Source organism: Amphiprion ocellaris, chromosome 20 (assembly GCF_022539595.1).
Source record: "Amphiprion ocellaris isolate individual 3 ecotype Okinawa chromosome 20, ASM2253959v1, whole genome shotgun sequence".
Taxonomy (NCBI): Eukaryota; Metazoa; Chordata; class Actinopteri; family Pomacentridae; genus Amphiprion; species Amphiprion ocellaris.
In genome coordinates, this window is record NC_072785.1 from 11,058,279 (window position 1) to 11,080,190 (window position 21,912).

The 21,912-nt window shown below is 44.6% G+C and overlaps 1 protein-coding gene across 8 annotated transcripts in view; it reads right to left on the reverse strand.

Annotated features, from left to right (window-relative positions):
- Nucleotides 1-356: 356 nt before the first annotated feature.
- Nucleotides 357-21,912, reverse strand: part of meis2a (Meis homeobox 2a) — a 79,515-nt gene continuing 57,959 nt past the window's right edge. For 3 of the 8 annotated variants that reach the window (XM_035951467.2, XM_023277345.3, XM_035951468.2), the window contains 3 exons: nt 7,956-8,014; nt 6,090-6,200; nt 357-2,225 (listed from right to left, as the gene is read on the reverse strand). In XM_035951467.2, the coding sequence (XP_035807360.1) occupies nt 1,915-2,225; nt 6,090-6,200; nt 7,956-8,014 (481 nt within the window). In that variant the 3' untranslated portion in view covers nt 357-1,914. Of the gene's footprint in view, nt 2,226-5,491; nt 5,591-6,089; nt 6,201-7,955; nt 8,015-21,912 lie in introns of all 8 variants that reach the window. The other 5 variants (XM_023277344.3, XM_035951470.2, XM_023277342.3 and 2 more) reach the window with 3 other exon arrangements.

Here is a 21,912-nt window from a genome sequence, read left to right on the forward strand (position 1 = left end):
ATTTGCACCCTTAATTTGCGTTTGGCAGTTATTTATCATTTAGAGGGTATATTTGTGGGCCTAAATAAATTGCCATGGCAAGATGAATTTCAACCGTCATTTGTTATTGTCATTTTAAGGGGGGGGGCACTCAACACTTAAATGTTGGTTAAAACAAGCAATTTCAAACAGAGTGCTGGACCAAACTGAGAGCTGTATTTTTTTTCAAAAATAAATTTAACAGGCAACAATTTACCTCAAAATTAGTTTTCTGGTTAATGATGTTAAAGAATCAATTAATTGCGTTTTGTTCAAATGGGAAAGTGAATCAAGACTTTGTACGTAACACAGTTAATCACACAAAAATCTAACAAAAATCAAAAATGAAATATTTATTACAGCATTTGTGACTGAACACCTTTTAAACATTACGTCACAGTCCTCATACAAGTATTTAATGTATTTTTGACAAAGCTTAAGGGAGACGGCATCTTATCATCTAGTGAGGAACACGTGCTGAAAAAGGAAGGAATTCATGGACATACAATATCAATGCCACAGCAGATCTGAAACTAGCAAAAACATTCTTTTTCAATTGAGGTAAACACATAGAATATCTAACATGAAACAATTAATAGACTGAACTCTGTACGAAGTTTGTTACAATATTCTCTCAGCTTTTTTCCCCCCAAAAGCATTGAGTTCATAATTTAAGTTTTTTTTTTCCTTTTTTTTGTTTTTTCGTTTTAGGTTTTTTGGTGCATCAACCGTCAAATGCTTCTCCAGTGCCACAGAATCAACGTTTGTGTCAGTATTGTCCTTATGGCAAGAATGTTGATCCGCAGATAAAGAAGCGCCGTAGGATGTTGCTTTTCCACTATTAAGCTTCCTTCAATAGGCTCTTACCAACGAGAGTCCAGGGTACAAAAAAAAAAATAAAATAATATTAAAATAAAAATGTATAAAACCAACACAATCCAGTGCTTGGGCAATTCAAACAAAGAACTTTTTTTTCCTTTAAAACCTACAGGGCAACATTCATTCATGAACCAAAAAAAAAAAAAAAAGAGGGGCATGACAAATGTTCAAACTGAATCTTCTGGAGAGATCCGGTGTCATTTAGCAGCCTTTTCCCATCATGCCCTGTTCTTATGGGGGACAGGACCTGATTGCCCTCTGTGGTTTGGAGCCTTTTTGAGATGTTCCATCTTCTTATTGTTTTTTTTTTTTTTCCTTTTTTCTTTTATAGTGCTGTGCTGCGAGACAGTTTCTCCTCCAGGAAGGAGCACACACAGTGTGAGAGAGAAAAGGTTAACCTTTAATTCTAAAACTAGCTCAGGAAACATAAACCATGTGATCAACAAAAAATGCACAAGTTTTAACTTATTTATCTATACTTTTTATACTACAGTAGTTATAACTCTTGGAGTCTTTCTGTTGTTTCTTTTTTAAACCTTCCAGAGTGATATTATTTTCGAAGCGTTTGAGCGCGTGACATGAAAGTGTACTGAACATGTTTATGATGATGTGTGAGTGGGTGTGCGAAAAAAGTGTGTGTTTTTCGGGTGTGTGCATCTGTCCATTCTTCGCACACGTGTACGTCAAAACATCCTCTGTTGATCTTTACCAAAAGCCCAAGACTTTACAAAGTGTTCTTGTCAGCTTGGTCCTCCGTTTTGGATGAAAGTAACAAAATTGACAAGTTTTTAAAAAAAAAAAAAAAAAAAAAAAAAAAAAAAAAAAAAGAATTATCACAGCTCATCTGGAATTCTGGTTCTTTAGTGTCAAATTCTGGTCAAAAGGGTTTCGCTTTTTATTCTTAAAAATAGTCTCAAAATAGGATTTATCGTGGGCTGCTGCTTTCTTTTTCTTTTTCTTTTTTTGACTGTTTTCTTGTAGTAGCTGCTGTTGTCGTGGTAGCAAAGTTCCCTCATACTATTGGGCATGGATGTCCAGGCCTTGTCCTCCAGTACTGGGGTCAATGGGAGTGAGCAAAGGGGGTCTCTGTGCAGACATGGTCATTCCTGGGTGCGACGAGGGTCCTCCGTGCATCAGCATGGCGTGGTGAGGGTGGTGGTGAGGGTGGGCGCGGGGATGGTCGGGCAGGTAGGCGTGGAGCGGGGGTCCGTGTCTGAGCTGGGAAGGGTGAGGAGTCATCTGATGAGGGTTGGTGTAGGTGGGTGGGGCCATGCTCATGCCCATAGGACCACTCTGAGGTACGTACTCCCCTGGCATGCCTGGCAGACCTGGGAGAAAGACAGAAAAAGAGCGAAATGTATTTACACAGTCAATAAAACTGTTTTTCTCGCTGCAGCTTTGACATGCTGGCTCTCCATTAACAGGCCTTAATTCAATTTAAACTCAGCTTCACCAACAAAGAGCTTATCAGATTTTATGACACTGCGTTTGTGACTACAGAGCTTTTAGCTTCTACAAGTAAAGAGAGACATTATTGCGCTCGGCTATTTTAGGCCATGGTGAGTGGTTTACAATGCCCAATAGCGTTGTGGTCGGGTCTCAGGTTGGAAAATGATCCCAAGTCATCCAGAGACACTGTAGTCCTGGAGGATGTGAGGAAAACCAAGCAGGCGTATTGATGTGGAGAAGTGCTAATACTTTTACAAGTGGAACAGTCAATTCCCCAGCTGAATGTAGTGACAAACCGAACAGGCATTCTCTCATGGGGCCGTGCCTCTGTGAACATATTTGATTTAGAATCTCTTAAAGAAGTGGTTAAATAATTTAGGACTCGGTTAGTTCTACCACCAAGCCAGTGAACATTAAAGGCTTGTTTCCACCCCTGAATGAGAGCATTTTAAGCAAAACAAAGCACCGCTCATGGATGGAGTGTAGGTTTTTGGGAGGAAGAAAAAGAAGGAGGAAACAGGAGCAGCAGCAAGACAGAGCGACAAAGATAAAAGGAAGCAGAAAGAGAAAGGAAAGGAAAAGGAGGTGGGGTATGTTGATGTCCCTTAAGATGGACTCCACTTCATATGTGTAGAGACCTCAGCATGTTGGCATCTCTCACACTGTGACGGGACCCAGGACACACAGCTGGCTCAGCAGCACCACTGTTTGGCTTTTCACATGGCTGTTTGTTGTAATCAGAAAGAAAAGAGGAAGATGTGGGGGGGTTGTTCCTGGAGCCTGGGACTGGAGTATGGGAACATGGCTGGTCTAGGGGCCTGGACCTTGGGGAGAGAGGAGTGAGCAGGAGGTCCCGCTGGAGCCAGGGGGCCTGGGTCTGGGATTGGGTCTGGGCTGGCCTGCTTTGTAATGTGAACCCCTGGGGGATTAGAAGCTGTAATAGGAGGGGAGAGGTCGCTGCAAGGTCACTAGGCATGCTCACTCTCTGCATTCCTCCACCTTAGTACACTGCAATTAAGAAATTACACTGGAGGGCCCCGGTGAGGGGAAGAGGAGGAGGACAGAAAGGAGAGAGGGACAGCAAAGGCCAAGATTAATGACCGGTCTCACTGGTTGAAAGCTGTGCCATTTTCTAATACTCCCTTTCCATGTCAGTTCATTTGAAATGCAAGTGTTTGTCAGAGCAGGTCTCTTAAAACCTCACTACTGGGGTCATAAAATAAATAAATCATGCCGGGTGTTAGGGTATGATGGGTGCCCTCACCTCCATATAACCTAGAGCAGCTCCTGTTAAAAGGCCCAGCAGATGTTTTTGACACTGTAAGCTGGTAATCTCTAGTCTTGTAAGCTGCAGTCATTCCGTTAAGTAGATCTGAGACCCCCCTCCTTTATTAACAAGAGTGGTAAAACCATCTGAAGACAATAACTGAGGACAGACTGGGCCTCTCTCTCTCTCTCTCTCTGCATGCCTGCCTCCCTAGCTACTTCTGTTATGGCACAGCAGTCCTGCTCAATGGCTGGCCATAATTAAGTACCAAATATACCATATTGTGTGGCTGTGTAATCAAATCAACAGAGGATAATATTCCTCTGTATTAAGCTATTAATGTAATTGGTCATGAAGCATAAAGTATGTTACGTAATTAAATAGTCTCAAAATTATATAGCCCTATATTAAGAATTAGCCAACCTGAGCAAATGTTGTCTCTGTGTGGCTGTTTTAGGGAACATTGCTTCCTGATTTTCCTTTTTTTTCCTCCTCTCTGCTGCCATTAGCAAAGACAGGAGGGGATGAGAGAAAACGTGCGAGAGACAGTGAGAAACAAGGGAAGAGATGGAGAGAGAGAGAGAGAGAGAGAGAGAGAGGAAGCAAAGACTAGAGGGGTGAAATGATCTCTGTCGGCAGAATTGCCGCTGTGACCCTTTGGAAAATCCAGTCTCCATTTACATATAAAGGGTTCTTTTAATCAAGGTAAGTGTTATTATATTGTGCCTCATTGGGCAAGGGAGTTTAGGTGTTAAATAAAATCTCGTCTGCCCTGCCGGCTTTGGGATGTGATATGTCTTGATTTTTCAAATGTCAGCACTGTGGCAGAATGGCCAGCTTAATCAGACTGCCGCTATTTAGCTGTATAGGGATTGTGTGTGTGTGTGTGTGTGTGTGTGTGTGTGTGTGTGTGTGTGTGTGTGTGTGTGTGTGTGTGTGTGTGTGTGTGTGTGTGTGTGTGTGTGAGAGAGAGAGAGGCAGCAAAAACAGTGACACACACAGAGACTGTATCTGTATGTGTGAAAGAGATCCCCTCCTTTAGACGCACTATGCATGCTTGTGTCTACAACCTTATAAATTTATCTCGGTGTCTCCCCGCTCTTGTGTGCGATTCTCAGGTCAGGCTAGTCGCTGGCCCCCGCCCCCCCTTAAATCGTCTCCATCCAGTAAAAAATAATCAAAACACACAGCCCCCCCACACACTCATTCCTCCCTTTACACAGCTCAAACCAAACCCCCAGTGAAGGATCGGTCGTGTCACCCACGGCCCGTATATCTCGCTCAGGGACCGTAATGTACTGCGGTGTTCCCGTCTTTGCATATAAGATAATTTGGGCATCAATCCTTCCCCAGACAGATTTATGTCACTCGGAGGACAGTTTCACTTCTCCTTCTTTATCGCTTCACTGGAGCCTGCTTAATTTCTCCCTGTCAGCCCCTTCCCCAGGAGATGTTATTTTTTCCCTAAATGTCCAACATTTGCATTGGCTGTCCAAGATGGGGAGAGCGATGGTGCTGTTGTGATAAATAAATTTGTGCATGCCACGCCGCGTTGTTTCTTCCCCCCTTCTTTCTGTTTTCGTTCCCGTTGTCTGGCGCCACAAGTCGGGTCCTCTCTGTCCCAGGATGGCTCCCTCTTTTCTCAAGTCTTCAATTCATCCTCGGGGCTCCCCCCCTTCTACTCTTAAAGCATCTTACTAAAACAGCCCTGCAGGCTAGCTTACAGTTGTTGCTGGGGAGTAGGGGAGCTGTTGTAAAATTATAGCCAGGGTAAGAAGAGGTTGTGCTGGTGAAGTGAAAGGAAATTGTGGGTGAAAAATAAAAATAAAACCCACCGCCCCATAATGTAAAAAACAAGGTAAAGAGCCCAGTACTTACTTCCCCCTTTTTCTTTGCGTTTTGCGTTACAAGATGGAGGTTACATGTAGTGCCATTGCCCATCCATGCCCATATTCATCCCCATTCCACTCATAGGCCCTAGAAAGAGGAGATAAATGCCAGGAAAAAGGGTCAGCAGGAGCTTGAATCACAGAGAGGTGAGAGAAGAGCCACTGACAGAGAAGATGAGGTTAGTTAGCTTTAGATGGGAAAGAGGAAAATGTGAAGAAGTGGCTTAAGATTTTGCATTGCATCCAACAGATCCCATCGCAATGACCATTCATGAGGGATTTTCCCAGATGTGTTAGAGGAAAGAAAAAACAAACAAACAATCAAGCAAGACAGGCAGGAGACCGTTGGGAAAATGATAAAGGGACTTTTAAGTAGAAGTGTTACTGTAGTGATGCTGCACAGTTAGTGTTAGATTCGGGTGACTGACTTAGGGACCCGCTCCGTGCTGAGGTGACTAAATCTCATGCGACAGACAAGGGGATCAGTGTTGATCAGCTCTGCGATAACCAGGCATGAAACTGGCGTCTGGTAAAGCAGGCATGATGGAGGGGCAGAGGGATGAAGGAGGAGAGGTGGACGGACTCACCAGCTGGTCGGATCCCCATGTGTTGCTGACCATCCAGTACGAAGCTGCCCATTGGCTGGCCCTCTGGACTGTACGCTGCTCCTTGACTCACTGAAGGATCAAGAAGAAAACCTGATTGTAGTCAAAACGTGGACATGAAAAAGGGAGGGGGGGGGGAAGAAGAAGAGAAAACACACCAGACAATCAGCAATTGTCCCAGCTCCAGCCCAAACATACTGTAAGACATTGTGCTCATGTTTGTGGACCGCAATGACTGACGCGTGGCATGCAAACACGCATACAGTAGGTCCTTTTGCATGCAAGCACACACACATACACATTTGTGCGTTCACACAGCCAGTGTCATTCAAAACCACGCTCACAGGAGATACATTGTTCTCTAGCTGAGAGAAAAAAGGCATGCAGTTTGACAGGATGAGAAGAATTTCTGCCACAGTAGGCAATTCACCCAGAGTCAGTACTCGGAGGTAAACATAGCTCATATCAATGTGTTTCTGCTCTTAACATACAATTCTAGACATGTAGATAATCCCAAAACTGCCAATTCATTCCATGTTATGAATGATTTACGTGATTATCTATCATGATTCAGAAGACACAGTAGCAACCAATTTGATCAATTGTATCTTGTTCTCTTTAATATTAGCCCTAAATGAACAAATGCTCTTTGGAGACTGTAGAAAACAGTGCATTCTAGGACTGTAACAGTATTATCTTGGATAATCTGTAATTCTTAAAGATTAGGAGGAGATGTTAGTCATGCTGTGTTTGTAGAGATGCGTGATTGGCACACATTAGATGCGTGCTGTCAAATATTCCACACAAAAGCTCAATAACTGCAGCAGCAGTCGCCCACATTTGTAAGTGCATCTCATTTTAATCACAGCTCATGTTTGTTTGAACAATCTCCACCCCAGTGCGTAGGGATCTTTATAAGACGGTGAGCTCGCTAATCAACAAAAACAGCTTTGCCCTCCCTGAGACAAATTACTTGGCTTCTTTTTGGTAATGCCCCAGTCAATGAAGCTTAGGGTGACTGAATCATTCCACAAGATCACAGAGTGGCGTGTTTACTACTCAGTTTGTGGTTTTTGTAATCTGACCACAATAGATATGGAAAATTAGAGTGTTATCAGCAGGCAGTATGGAGCTTTCCATAATCTGTTTTAAAAAGATGTAAATCTCTCACTGCATTGATGTTAAATCAAAACAAGATCTGATTTAATCAAGAAATCGTATAAAACTCATTCGCCCTCCTAAGTGTTGTTTTCACAGCCAAAAATTGATGCTTTCAAACCAAAAATTTGATGAAGTAGCTTGCAGAGGTCCTGATATTGAAGTGCGCTGAATGACTATTTAAGATTAAAATTCAGAGGAGTGACTCTAGAGGGGATGAAATAAAAATGGAGCAGGAAACAAGTGAGGGGAACCCACCCCCCTAACCCGACTGGGGAAAAAAAGAAAAACAAAACAGAGTAAAAAAGGAGATAACTCATAAATTGCTGCTAGCATTTCTCGCACTCCTCTTGTGTCCAATTAGTAATTCACAGAGAGAGTGCTAATATACCTCTCTCTCCACTTAGACTGGGAAATCTCCAATTAGAGTCAATCAGCAAACGGCCCGCACCACTGCTGAACACATCTCATTGAGAAAATGGAAAAGGGAATGAACAGAGAGCGAGGAGGGAGAAGAAGGGATTTGGGGGAACAGTAGATGTGGGATGCCCTTTTAAAAAAATAAAAACTCTGGGTGCCAAGCATGATGAGCTTCTGGAAAGGGTGTCACCATGCAGGGCAAAGAAGCGGTACTTTATGGGAAATTGGCATGATTGGTCTGCTTTTTTTGCCATTTTTTTTTTTTTTTACCTGCTCGATTCGACTGGTCAATCATGGGTTGTACTATTCTTCTCCTGGCATTAATAAACCTGGCAGAGGGAGAGAAAGAGAGAAAAAACAGAGAGAGGAGAAAAACAAACGTTAAATCACTCTGCATTCACACATAGAGAGATTCATCACAAGCCACCACAAAGACAAAACAGTTTTGCATGACTTAATGGCAACATTAGCCACCGAGTCCTTGAGAGAGGCGCACACAACAAAACAGCAACAAACAAAAGGGCGATTGTGTGGTGACTTGGGAACCCAGCGAGGGATACTTTTAATGTTCCTTATGATCTATTCCCCCCTCTTTTAATAAAGCTTTTGATTACGTTTGGTTGCTATGGGCACCGGGGAGACATTCCTCAAGTATTAAGTGCAGCTTGGGCACAGAAGAACCCTCGACATGGCACATCCCTTTCTCCCTGCCTTAGTTACTCCTGCAGTCAGCGGCACACAGCAGCTCTATACGTTGTGTACAGTATCCTGTCTCACACCGAAGCATGACTTTTTTGCAGGGTTATCATGCACTGATGCCTCGGAGTAGGCTGTAAGTTAGCAAAACGCGGCACACAAATGGTTCCTTTCATTGCACCCCACCTCTCCGGCCCCACCTCCACCCTCCCCCCTCTGTGGGACCCCCACTCTGGCTTGCATTGTAGGGGGTTCTGCTCCCCTTCCAGCTGTCTAGAAATGAGGACCAGGCATGGGCCACTCCGTCCTTTCACAAGGTATTGTTATGTCAGTGAGCCCATCAATTAGGCTGTCTGAAGTTTTATCACCGCCACAGCAGCGAATAAGTGCAGCTCTACAAAGCCTCCCCAGCCAGCCTTGCTCCTGTGGCTTTTCCAGTGTAGTGCCGGAGGTCAGCTGGAGGTGACTGCCAGCCAGGGGCAACCTTTTTAACTCAGAATGGCATGCCTTGGGCTGTGTCAAACGCAAGCTGGCCACTCAGGCCAAGCGAGCGCCCCACCTTTCCCTTTTACCCCCACTCTTTCTGGCGTTCCCTCGTTCACTTTCATAAACTTAAAAATGTAGCGTGGACATAGCGCTACATGTACCACCATGTGGTTGATATTAAAGAGGGGTTTCAAATCACGTTGGAGCTGTCCAGCATGGAGTCCTTTTGCTGGTTCCAAAAAAGCAAAGGAGGAGAAAAAAAAAAAAAAGAAGGCCTCACCGCCCTCTCTTAACATACGGACCACGGCACCATCAATACGGCTAAAGAACTGGTCATTAGAAGGAAGGGAGAGCTGGAACCAATTTGGGCTCCTAATCCCCCATGAAGCCCTGATACCTGCCCTTACCTTCTCCAATGAACTTAAATGCCTGTAATCTGCCCGGCTCAAAGTGACATGGTTAAACGTACAAAATGCACGGTTGGGAAAAGAGAGACGTGGTGCTCATTTGCCAGGGGGCATCCAGAGTGCAGGTACGCAGGGGTGCTACGGGCCCCAGAGAGAAAAAGATGAAACACATCCATATGAGAATAAGAGCGCACCAAAGAGGAGGAAAAGAGGTGAGTGCCTGAACGAGAGAGTTGCATTGGAAATTATATGATTGTAATGCATGATTTGTGATTTAAGGGAGGAATGAGGATTAGATTTAATTAACTGTGAAAGCATTTTTTGATAGGACAAAGGGGACAAAGCACTGTTAGAAAGCTATGCTGTTAGAAATGCCTTCAGTGCTTTAGAGAGAAAGACAGTTCCAGCATCAAAACCAGCTGAGCAAGTAAACAGTAAGACATTCCTTGTGTTACACTCCCTCTTTAAGCGCTGAGTGCAAGTCTCACCAAAATATATGTCCTGCTTTCTCCCTTTCTAGGTGCACCAAGGGGCTCAAAATCACAACCATGTGCATTCTTACCTATTCTGGGTCATAACCATAAACACATAATATTAGGAATGTTCTTCCCAGGTGTTAAATTTGACCATACGGTTTCCAGTGACTGCAAAGGAAATACTCTAACTTACTGGAGTACTGCTGCCTGATCAAAGTGCCATTTTCGGTTTCTCTTTCTCCCCCTCTGCAAGTTCATTTAAAAACAACGTTCTTCATAAGGTGTTTTTTTTCCCCAATTTCTTGAAGAAATAAAGTAGACAGGAAACATTTTAGCTAACAGAGTGTTTGCTCTCATTGAAATGGTAATTTTTTCTTAAGTATAAAAACAGCTTATTGCTGTGGAGACAAGCATATGGATATTCTAATATTTATCTACAGGCTGCTTCTGAGATGGGTCTGTTTCTTGTCAGGATTCCCATTTGGCTAACTACCATCATATCACACCACATACTCACATTAGCTCTGTTTTTGCACGCTAAACAAGTTGCCACAGTAACAGGCTGATGATGAGGTATACTGGAAAGAGTAGGGGGGTGTTGACCAAGGGCCCCTCTTGTGGCCTCAGAGCACCTTTTATCAGTCTGAGTAAAGCCAATTGAGATTATCAGAGCCAGGACTGATAACAGTGTTTTCCCTCGACCCGTGAGCTGCTAATGGAGTGTGCTTGGAACAACACAAAAAGGAATCCTCCGGAGATGAAGGCCAGTCAACTCAGATGGACAGTCAGATGGATGGATCTGAGGACCCAAAGCCCTGGGAGAGACATAGAAGTTGACCACAGGGACTCCGAATTCCTAAACGACTTGCTAAAACATACATGCATGCTGTAAATCTACACATCGACACCACAGACATGACCACAACCACCGCCAGTGTGTCCATAGGCTAACCAGAACACAGGAGGCTCACAGGGGACACTAGCTAAAAAACCTCCAACCCAAAGCCCGTGTTTTATTATCTACATCTGGTGGTCTAGCTTATTATGGCCTGCCTCTGCTCAGTGTTAGAGCACAGAAACACCAACACACACACACACACACATGCACACACAGTACACAGAGTACCTCTCAGCATGGGAACTCCATGCTGTCTTCAAACAAATAATTAAAGGCAAGGTTAGGGGGTCGTGTGGAGGTCATTCGTTGGGATACGGCACAGAATGTGCACAATACCCCTGGAGAAAAAGCGGGCTGCTGGGGGCAGCAGTCCACTGCTGTTTAATGTGCACAACTGGCTTCGTCCAGCCAATAAACCTTAAACACATTTTCAAGTGGCGTATCAAAAACTACGCTCACAGTGCTAAGTACGCTTTGGAGCATGCATGTGAATATGTATGCACGTGTCAGTCAATATGTGTGTATTGTGCATGTCAGCACATTCTTCACACACTACTGCCAACTGGCCCACAGTAGCACTTCCCACTGACATGCCCTGAAATGGTGCGAGCGATGCATGTGTACAAACACATGTGCAGATATAATATGCATCTCCGCTGGAAGACTGAGAATCCAGCTCCTCGATGACAAAAACTGGTAAGTTTACTGGAGTTCGGGGTGTTGTGGCCGTGCAGGTCGCAGAGCAAAATAACAGGCAGATATGAATGATGGAGCCAGGGCAGCAGGAGTCCACTTGACATCGGGTCTCCACTAGGCTGGATCAACACAGCATCCCGGGTTACTAATATCAACTCTCACACAAGGGAGGGAGCTTCATAGAGTGACTCTTTGGTGTTAAATACCCTGGCTGGCATATGATGTTATGCTATACCTAGTATCTATGTGAGTGTTGGGGGAACTGGGGTTAAGAGGTGGTCAGACACAGAAGAAGACTCTCAGATTTAATAAGGAACTCGCATAATCCTGAAACATACCAAGTACTTCTATTTTAAGAAGTGTCTCATTTTTGTAAGATTCCCCTTTAATGAAACAACTATGCAACTGCATAGACATAAAGAAAGAAACAGCGACATATGTTGACATTTTCTATGGAAGGTTACTGGAAGTTTGTAGATGTAATCACAACAAACCAGTCTGTCTGACTCAGTGCTTGTCTTTATTCAGGTTTTTTTTTTCCGACTTCCTCATCTCAATCTGTCAGAAAGGCCTTGTTTCTGGTTAACTGACTTGCAGCCACACCTGGTAACTCACTCCTGTTGTCAGCATTCCTTCCCTGAGAAATTGTCATGCCAAACCACCCTACCCTGGAGCACGGCCAAGAGACAGCGAGAGAGCGAGAGGGAGGGAGACGAGATGGAGAGAGCCTCGCTACTTGGCCAGCCAATTGCTGCGGAGATCGGAGGAAACCCAGCCAATCAGGAGTGGGGTCACTCGTTTGACGAGTTTGTGATGAAAGAAAGAAACCGAGCCAGAGCGAGACAGCAGAGAGAAACAGAGAAACACTAAACATGTCCTCTGAAGAAATAAACACCAGGCTGCTCCAAATGTAGCCCTATAGAGCGTGCAAAAAAACGAAGGACGTGGCTTTGAAATTGTGACACAGAAATCGTTGAGAGTTTATTGCCTTCATGGCTGACCTGCACATGCCCATTTAGGAAGCTCATATGCCAAGGAGAAGGGGGCAAGTTTCCGTTTGTCAGTGAAATTCCTGGGCCCCTGTCTGTCTGTCTTTGTAGGAAGATTAGATGCAACACAATCTGAACAAGAACGTGCTGAACTCAGTCCACGATCACTGCTTGCAAACACGACTGTCCTCTGGTTCCTATTAAAGCTCATTGCTTCCATACTTCCGCTTCAGACAGAAATAAAGATTCCAAACCCCCAGCAACTGAGTCACAACTTCACTGGAATCAAAGGAGGAAAGCTTTAGTTTGATCCTCTCCCCCGAAAAAGAAAGACACAGAGAGTGGAGTAAAAACACTCCATGTCCTTTGACCAGGAAGTGCATGCAAATTAACCCCATGAGTAGGGTGTGTTTAGTATAAGCAAACACTAATTATGGTCCGGTCAGACAGTGGGGCAGTCTGGGGCTACTGAACCTCCAACACTGATCTACTGTAGTGTCAACAACAGTGATTTAATCAGCTCACGTGGTCCAGGCAGGCCCCCGTGTAACAGTTTATACATAGTTTTGCCACCAGACTGAACTTACTGTATCTGTGGATTTATCGTAAACTATCACAATGGAGCTTTTCACGGGCTCCACTCCTCCAGGATGGAGATAAAGGACAAAGAGATAGGGAAGGAACGAGGAAACTTCCTCAAGCTCGTCCTATCGAAGACAGAGTTTTGCCTTCTTTAAGTTAAAACAGGAGTCAAGAAACATACGCCGGGCGAACATTACCTCACCCCCGTGTTTGATTTAGTGCAGATGTGAAGCGGAGCAAGGCAGGATCGTTTTTTAAGGAACGTCAGAGAGGGCCCACGTTTAGGGCAGCCACTGTGTTTACATAGTTTTACCTCTGTCTATCTCTCCCTCTCTCTTTCTCTCATCCACAGTGCCTCCATAACCCCCCCTACACACACTCTTTTGTCTGCCTCTGAAAGGGGGACTGTTTCACCTCTCCTCCATGGACTTTCACTGACCTGTTTTTCTTTCCCATTTTATTACTCCACTCATTGCCCATTTGTGGCATCCCCCCCTCAGCCCTATATGACTAACATTTGCATTGCTCTGTCAGTCTAGCTGCAGAAGTCATTTCTCTCTGAAACCCGCGGAGTGAGAGTCATTAAGACTCCAGTGGAAAATCAGACAAAGAATTATATATTTGTGTTGCAAACTGACAAGATTTAACGAGCAGCTAATTAAAATAAATCAATAGCACTGCGGCATGCTTGCTCTCTGTCTCTCTTTTCCTCGCTCTGATTCTCTGTCGGCACCAAAGAGGTGGAATACTGCAGTATACTGGATCGCAATGCTAGGCTAGTGATGGTTTAGCCTTAAAATCTTAAAAGCTTCGACTACAAAGTATGAATTATGATAAATAAGTGAGAGCTCACTCACGCTTTCATCTCCAAAGAGTAAACATCTGTTATAAATACAGAGAAATAATTCCAGAAGAAAGTCTCCAAACTACAACAGCAAGACAAACAACAAAAGAAACAAACATAGACATCTCATCCACTATTTGCCCTCCCATCTAACACCTTCTCCCCTCTTCCCCCTGTCCAGTGAGGGCATGTCACCTCTGGGCCTCACAGTCCAGCAGCCTGACCCCTACAGGGCGGGCTGTGCGGCCCCAGCTGCTGACTGTCCGTCAAACACCTCCAGAGCAGCGTTGGGCCAGGAAGACCACGCTTGTTGCCCCTTTGATCCGGCAAGCAGCAGCTGCTGCTCCACACAGCAGCACTTTGTTCCTCTGTCTCCTCACCACACTCTGTCCTACGGCACAAAAACACTGACTCTAGTACCGAAGTGAAGGGAGAGAAAGAAGAAGAGTCAAAAAAAAAAAGTGGGGGTTATGGGGGTGGGGGTTAAAAAAAAATAAAAAAATTTCCTCCATACAACATCAACAAGCTCTGACAACGGCAGCGGGGGTTTTTCTTGGCCCCGACACAGCTCTCAGGCATCTCCTTCTTGACGCTTCACCCACCCTTCTCTTTTAAGAGATATGATAGTTATTGTTCAAATCAGCCAGGGTGAATGGAATGGACTGAGGCCAAGCCTGCCCCAGGCGTCAACACACCTGTATGAAAGAGACCTTATTGTAGCAACCCAGCATGGCTAACCTGCCCCAACTCTACCAGTTTTCTGATGTTCTGAGGAAAGAAGGAATCATCTCTTCTTTGTTTTCCTTTCTCTTTCTCCCAGACAATCCCGCAATGTTTCCCTTCATTAACCTCCCTTTCCTCAGAGGTCGCCCCCCCCACCCTCGATTGTTTTTATCATTATATTATTGTTTTTGAGCATCACCACTAGACAGTGGGATTTACAGAAAGTGTGGATCCACACCTCCCTTGTTAGCAAGGCCCTTTTCTCTTACTCTTGCACCTCCTCCCTTAAGACAACACCTTATTAATGTGCATAGGTGCACAAAAGGTATTTTCTGTCTGCCTAGGAGCCAAGGGACCAACAGCTGTGTTTTCCGTTGTTTGAAGAGCGCCTGAAAACAACCAACAAACGTAGGTCAATATTAGCCCCCGTCAAAGGCTCCAGCACATAGCGCATGACAGAGGCCGTCAGCGCTGGAAGGTAATGCTCATTCCTCATAAGGCAGTTTCTCACCTATGGGTGGGTGAGGGCTTCCTGCTTTCATGCAGGGCCAGCAAGAAATAGAACAGAGACATACAGGCAGGCTGGCTCACACACACACACACACACACACACACACACACACACACACACACACACACACACACACACACACACACACACACACACACACACACACACACACACACACACACACACACACACACACACACACACACACACACTCAAGCAACTTACAGAGGAGAGAGCAAGTATAAATCCAGCACGATCATGACCCCAGCCTACCCATCAGCCCTCCTGAGATGAGTGGGTGTGCTTACAAGATCACCCCAATTTCTCAGCGGTGAAGAGTGCCACCCCTATTGCCCAGATTTGCTTTTTTCCCCCCACAATGCCAGACCTGCTGGGCTCCTCTTGTATGTCTTTGTGGTGAGGGGAGGTATAATCTCAGTTTCCATCCACTTCTCACTGCTATCATACAAATGTGCAGCTTTTTTTAGCTTCCCCATCTCCCTCCTGCATTATCTTTCTATCTCTATTCCTTTCACCCTCTTTTTGTCTCCTGCTCTATCGTCTTCGGCTCCCTTTCATTCTCAACCCTTTTTCTGTCTGCCTGGTAATCGAGTGAGAGATTCCATGACTCTGTGACTCCCCCTTATTGTCAGATATCAAACAGGGCGGCTTTGTGGATTACCAGGGGAAGCTGATAATGACATGATAGAGGCGTGATATTTCAAACAAAATTGAGTGTCAATTGCCTGCATCGTCTAGGCAACACAAGTGTCTGCGTTGCAGCAGCCAGGCAGGAAATAAGGCCAATCTATTTCCTTTGCTTCATATCAAACGTCTCTCTTCTCCCTCCTTTATAAGACTGTAATGGGTTCAGCTCAAAGAGAAGAAGAGGGGGCCTGCCAAGAGCAACAGTTACATCCTTACGCAACACACATACATGCTTGGGTACATTTGTGAGCATGCATGTGTCGTACATGTACATACACATTTTTAAACAGTTGAAGCTCCTGAATCTAAAAATGCAGTAGCAGAAGTTAGAAAAGAGGAGCCAATGAGAGGCTGCACAAAAGACGCCACCCTACCCGAAACATACAGTGTGTATACATGTACATGCTCTCCCTCCTGTTGCCACTTTCCTATTTCCTCCTTACACTGGTGTGCTATTAACCATGAATTTAGAGCAGTAAAAATGCACAGCAGTTTGAGCAATTAAAAAGTGACACCTAAACCTAGTGGATAGATGGCAGAGATTCTCTAATGCCTGGGTTTATGTGCTGCTGCACTTGGAGTCTTTTAAAGCCAGACTCCTGGGGAGTACAGGACTCAGTGTGTGTGTTTGTGCAAGTGTGTGTATGTGTGTCTGTTTGGAAAGGGATTCTCCCTCCCACTGGGATGTCATCATCTTCTCATCACTGTGTCTCTGGCGTGTGAGTGAGTGTTTCCATCAAGCACGTTTCCATGATGTGTCTGAATGAGTGAGTTTTGCGTCCCGCACATATTAGTGACCACGAGAGTCATCGGTTAAATGCTGTCAGCTTGCCTCTGACTTCCCTATTGAATAATTAATCTGAGCTTCAATTGCACATAATTGCTTTGAAATACATACGCGTGAGCACACAGGCACACAAACACACATGTGCCAGCATGGTCAGAAGCAGGGTTTAGGGCTTAAAAGCCCAGCAGCAGGCTAGTGATATAAATAGCTGTTGTTTGTGGAGGGGACGGCTGGCAGAAACAGCACTGACACTGTGGAGGAGACCACAGGGACTCTGATGTGCCTGGTGGCCTGAAGCGAGCATTCTGCCTCTCAGATCAGCTCTACCACTGACTGTGTACAGCTTTGACTGGCCTCCTTCATATGTGACAGCCTGAAACAAATACAGAAAGGCTATGTTCAATTCAGCATACACTGCAGAATGTCATATGGTCCTTGAATTTAAGTCTGTGAATTGTCATGACTGATTCCTCGTGCAAAGGGTCTAGCAGTAAACCCCAAAATACAGAAGACCCAATTCTCTAAAATGTTTCATTTTTTTAAGGATTAAATAATCCAGATGAATTTTATATAGACATCTGACATTGTTTTTGAACAAAGCATAACTTTTAATCAAATGGCAGAGACTTTCCATGTTCTTCCCCTCCTACTTTGAGAGTCTCTGAAACAGTCTAACAAGAGGATGATAAAGCAGATATATCTTCCATGGCTACAGGCCGACACCCTCTATACCCCCACTAGGGAAAAGGCATTCCCGCCGCCCTCCCTTCTACCTCACATGCTCACAGAGACTCCCAATTGAAACATCATCATCAGTAATGGGGGGAATAAATATTCATAAGGCTGGGAATAAAGAAACCCTAGATTAGGGTAATATACTCCTCATTGTTCTCCCCTCCTTCCTTTCCCCAGCTTTTCCTCCTGTATCTCTTCATCTTGTTATGCATGTTATACTGTTGGCTAATGGTGGCTAATTCCTCCAGCTACCTCTGATAACTTCATCAAAGTGCATGTTTCCATCTGCATGCAGGGAACATGGCAGCAAGCTGCACCGTTTATTTCTCACCTCTCCCAAACTGCGAATTACCGGGTTTGATATGTGCAAGAGTTCGGGCCACGTTCCAATTAAGATTGGATTGTTTTTGTGGAGAGACCCTGTGACTCCCTCCCTTCCCTGTTCTTTCTCTGCTTGGCACCAACTCCACTGATATCTCATCCATAACAGGCCTGAACTGGGGCAGAGCGTGGCTTAAACCAACAAAAGACTGTATTGATTTATAGGGTCTTCCATGATGGGCTTATTGGCCTACACCTCAAAGCCACAGAGGGCACGGGGCCATGAATCACAGCTTCAGAAAACACACACACAACAGGTAATAATAATACACTGTAGTGTTGTTAAGGATGTGATTACAACTCTCTCTCCTTTTATATCCCAAAACACTCACTTTCATGGTGTCTTGGAGGAGGGGAGAGGGGGTCATTGGAGGCTCTTTTGAATGTGACACCACACAAACAAAGCAAAGACAGAAGTCTTTTTTACACGGTGTTACTGTATATCCAAACATGCAGACTGAGGGAACGTGAAGTGCGTAAGACGGAGGTAAAGGGAAACAGAGAGCAACACAAAGAGTGAGAGAATGAGCATGCCTGGACAGAGAGAAAATACCTTGTGGAGGTTCACAGAGTTTAAAGAGCTCAGCCAAAGAAGGAGCTCCTGTCCTCTCTGGCTCCAACATACACACAAACACACACATACATAGCCTCAAGGCCATTCAGTTACACCTGGTCACCTTTATCCCTTTTAGTCCTCCACACCCCACCCCTCCTTCCAAAACCATGCACAAACACACACACACACACACACACACACACACACACACACACACACACACACACACACACACACACACACACACACACACACACACACACACACACACACACACACACACACACACACACACACACACAACATCCAGTCACCCGATTCACATCACTACCAAAGACACACACACAGCAGCACCCTGTGGCTAACGCACAGCTCCTGGCTATCTCCCTCAGCAGATAAAACTAATTATTCCAAATCTACTCTGTCAGGTTGTCTGATCCTCTGGGGCCTCAGTTTAATTCTTCCCCTCTCTCTCTGTCACGGCTTCTCTCTCAGTCATAAACCGCAAAAAGACCAAGAATCTGCGCCAACTGACCTCCAGAGTAAAAGCATAAACAGAACAACTAGCTGTAAAGACACATATAGCATCGTGGCAGCTGACTTTCTTTGTGAAAACAGAAAATTCCAAACTGAAGCTAGATTTTTTTTAAAGCGCATGACTACATCACTAATCAAATATACTTAAAAAAAAAAAAAAGAAAAACAGCGATGAAGCCCACCATTCTAAACAACTTTGAAAAATCCCCCAAAAATGCATGACATCATCTAGCATACAATCCAGAGGACTTATGCACCTATTCAGATGCTTAGTCCCTCTGTTGGCACTTGCCGTTGGCACTCATGTCAGGTTTTAGAGCTAAATAACAGGCCAATATGCTGGGCTTTCCAACTGCACACCCTGAAAGCCTGTGGAGAAACCATTCGTCCCAATGAGCTCTAAAGGCAAATGGAAGCTCATAAACAGAGACTTGACTGTATAGACTTTGCATTTTATCTTTCAGCAGTTTCCCCTTTTTATGAGCCGGGGACCTCTATAACGGGGGGAGGAAGGGAGGGATGAGCAAGATGGGAGGATGGCAGAGAGAAAGGATGACAGCAAGGATGTTAAGAAAGAAGATGATGGCAGAAAGAGCAGAAGAATAAGAATGAGGTACAGGTTGGGAGAATGAGATAGAGGAGTACCGGGGTCACAAATCTTGCTGCTATTCTTGTACGTGACATCTTTGCTCGTTTGCGGCTGCTCATTAACAAACAATACTGCTGTGAAATTGGTTTAATGACAAAGTAATAAAATTGCTATTCTGCTCACAGATGGCCTCAGGCACAGGGAGATTCTAGCAGGCTTACTGTGGCTGCCCGTGTGCATTAAGCTGCTTGTTCATGAAAACAGCATCCTACACTTTCTTTCTCACTATCACCAACCTTTTTTTTCTTTTTAAGTTCTCTCTCTTCTTACAAATGAAATAAATTAACCTACTTTCCTCCCTTGCATTCTCCTTGAATTCTCCCTCTCCCACACTCTCACCCTCATGCTCTCTCTCTCCTTTCTCTCTCTGGTGTATTCTCTTTCCCGTTCTCTCTCGATCTCTCTCCAGTTCTCACCCCTAGTACAGAAATTACCATCTTAAAATAAAAAAAGGAGGCTCGCCCCTGCAAACGCAGCTCGACTTCATTTCAAACGCAGAGCCCTTGTTATTAAACGACCCACCAATAAAACCAAGCCGTTGAGGAATAAAAGAGCCAAAAGGAGCAGAGAAGTACAAAGACCTCCCTCCTCCCATCTCTCTCTAATGCTCTCTCTGTAATGCCTCTTTCAGCTCCTTGCCTCTCTATCTTGCCTCGTCTGGCTTCGTTCTCCTTGCATGCCGTCTTTGCTGGGAGAATTCCACAGCCTTGGAGAGTCTTGAGCTTGTAATGGGAAAACAAGTAAAAAGGCATTCGTTTTTGTGCATGATCGCCCAACATTGCCAGTTTTATTAAAGCACCACCTGTTTTTCATAACTCCAGACTCACACAGAGGTGGGCACCGGGTTGCTCCATAGCCTCGGTGGGTGTCCATGCCACGCTATGACCCAATGTGCCCCCAGTGCCTGATAAAGTGGGAGTGGGCCCTGTTAATCACACCAAGCATTTCTACAGGGCTCATGTACTCACACACAGCACATATACTGTGAGAGTGCACATAAACACAGTGGCACACATTAGCATCAGCTGTTTAAGACTCCCATGGCTTATCCTGTGAGTAAAGCATGTGTCTCGATTGCGCCGTGAACAGATATTTGGATCCGTAACAAGTGACGAACAAAATGAAAAACAAAATGAAACCTGCTACAACAGGGAGTCTGTTCTATTCTACTGTGCCAATAATGAGAATATGTTTTTCCAAATGGGTTTCTCCCTCCAAAACAGATAAAATGGGATTATTATTACAGCATCAAGAAAGCAGCCAGATCAAATGAACTTAGCGGGTGGAGGGTGTTGGTAGGGGGGCTGGCACTTGGGATCTGACAACAGAGTCAATTCTGCTAATTAACTGCCAATTAGCGGTCCCTAAATGAGAGGGATCATGATGCCTGTGTTGGCAGCGCCCTGATAGTCTCTCTTTTTAGTTAGACGCACATATACACTCAAGCTTGCGCACGCAGACACACCAGAGAGGCGCACACACAGACGCACACACAGACGCACACACAGTCGCAACCTCTCCACACTCCAGCTGTATATTTAGAATGCTAGGGGCACGAGATGGCCACTGCTGGGAGTCCCTGGTTGCAGCCAAAAAAAGGCATGACATTTCCATCTGGGTCAAAGTTAGACAGATAACCAGCAACTCAGTCAACTAGCCCACCAATGTGGCAGAAAGGACGAGACAGAAAAAGCGAGGGAACAGGCAGAGATATGGAGCAGAGTATGGAGAGGGAAAAAGGACCTCAAAAGCCTCTGCACGAGATTCATGAGATTTAAATACTTATAAAGAATGTGGGAAAAAAGCGGGCGGCTAAGCCAGTCTCATAACTTTATGTTACATTTGGAAAATATTAGTTATTATTTTGCATTTCATAATGGACTCGTCTGCCAAACCAGAGAATCATAAAAAAATCATAAAAGCCTGTGTTCCTAAGTGTCTCATTGGACTGAGAAAGGGAGTGGAAAATGCTTTTCTAAGTGGAGGAACAAATTTGACGTTTTTTTTTTCTTTCTTTCTTGTTCTCAGATACCAGCTACAAACAAATGTGCATTATCGTTTGCACGTGAACCTGCAGTACGGCTTCTTTGTACCTCTGTTGTAAGCAATAAAAACTCCATGCAAAGGAACATAAGAGGGGAAAGAGAAGATCTGAATGGGAATGGGGAACCTGCTGTGAAGAGAGTTACAGAGCAGTCAGTTTAAAGTTATCTAAATGCAGTTTATCTGCATGCTGAGCAGGGCACAATCTGAGGGAGAGGCAGGATTCTACATAGATGGGCTAAAGTGAGAAAGGCATATGAAAGTAATGACTGTCGAAACACGTCTTTTTTTAGCTGTAGTATCCTTTTAACATCTCTGCTTTGGTCTCATTTCCCCAATATAGCTGTCGTCTTATTGGCCACTTACTGGACACAGATCGGCTGCATTTACTATAGTTCTATCTAAACGTCTATTGAGTGATATGAGGACTGTAACTCCAAGTGGAGTTTGTCCTCCTAGTGAGGATAGATCCAAAGAAAAAAGAAAAAAGAAAGCCGAACAGAAAAAAAAAAAAAATCAATGC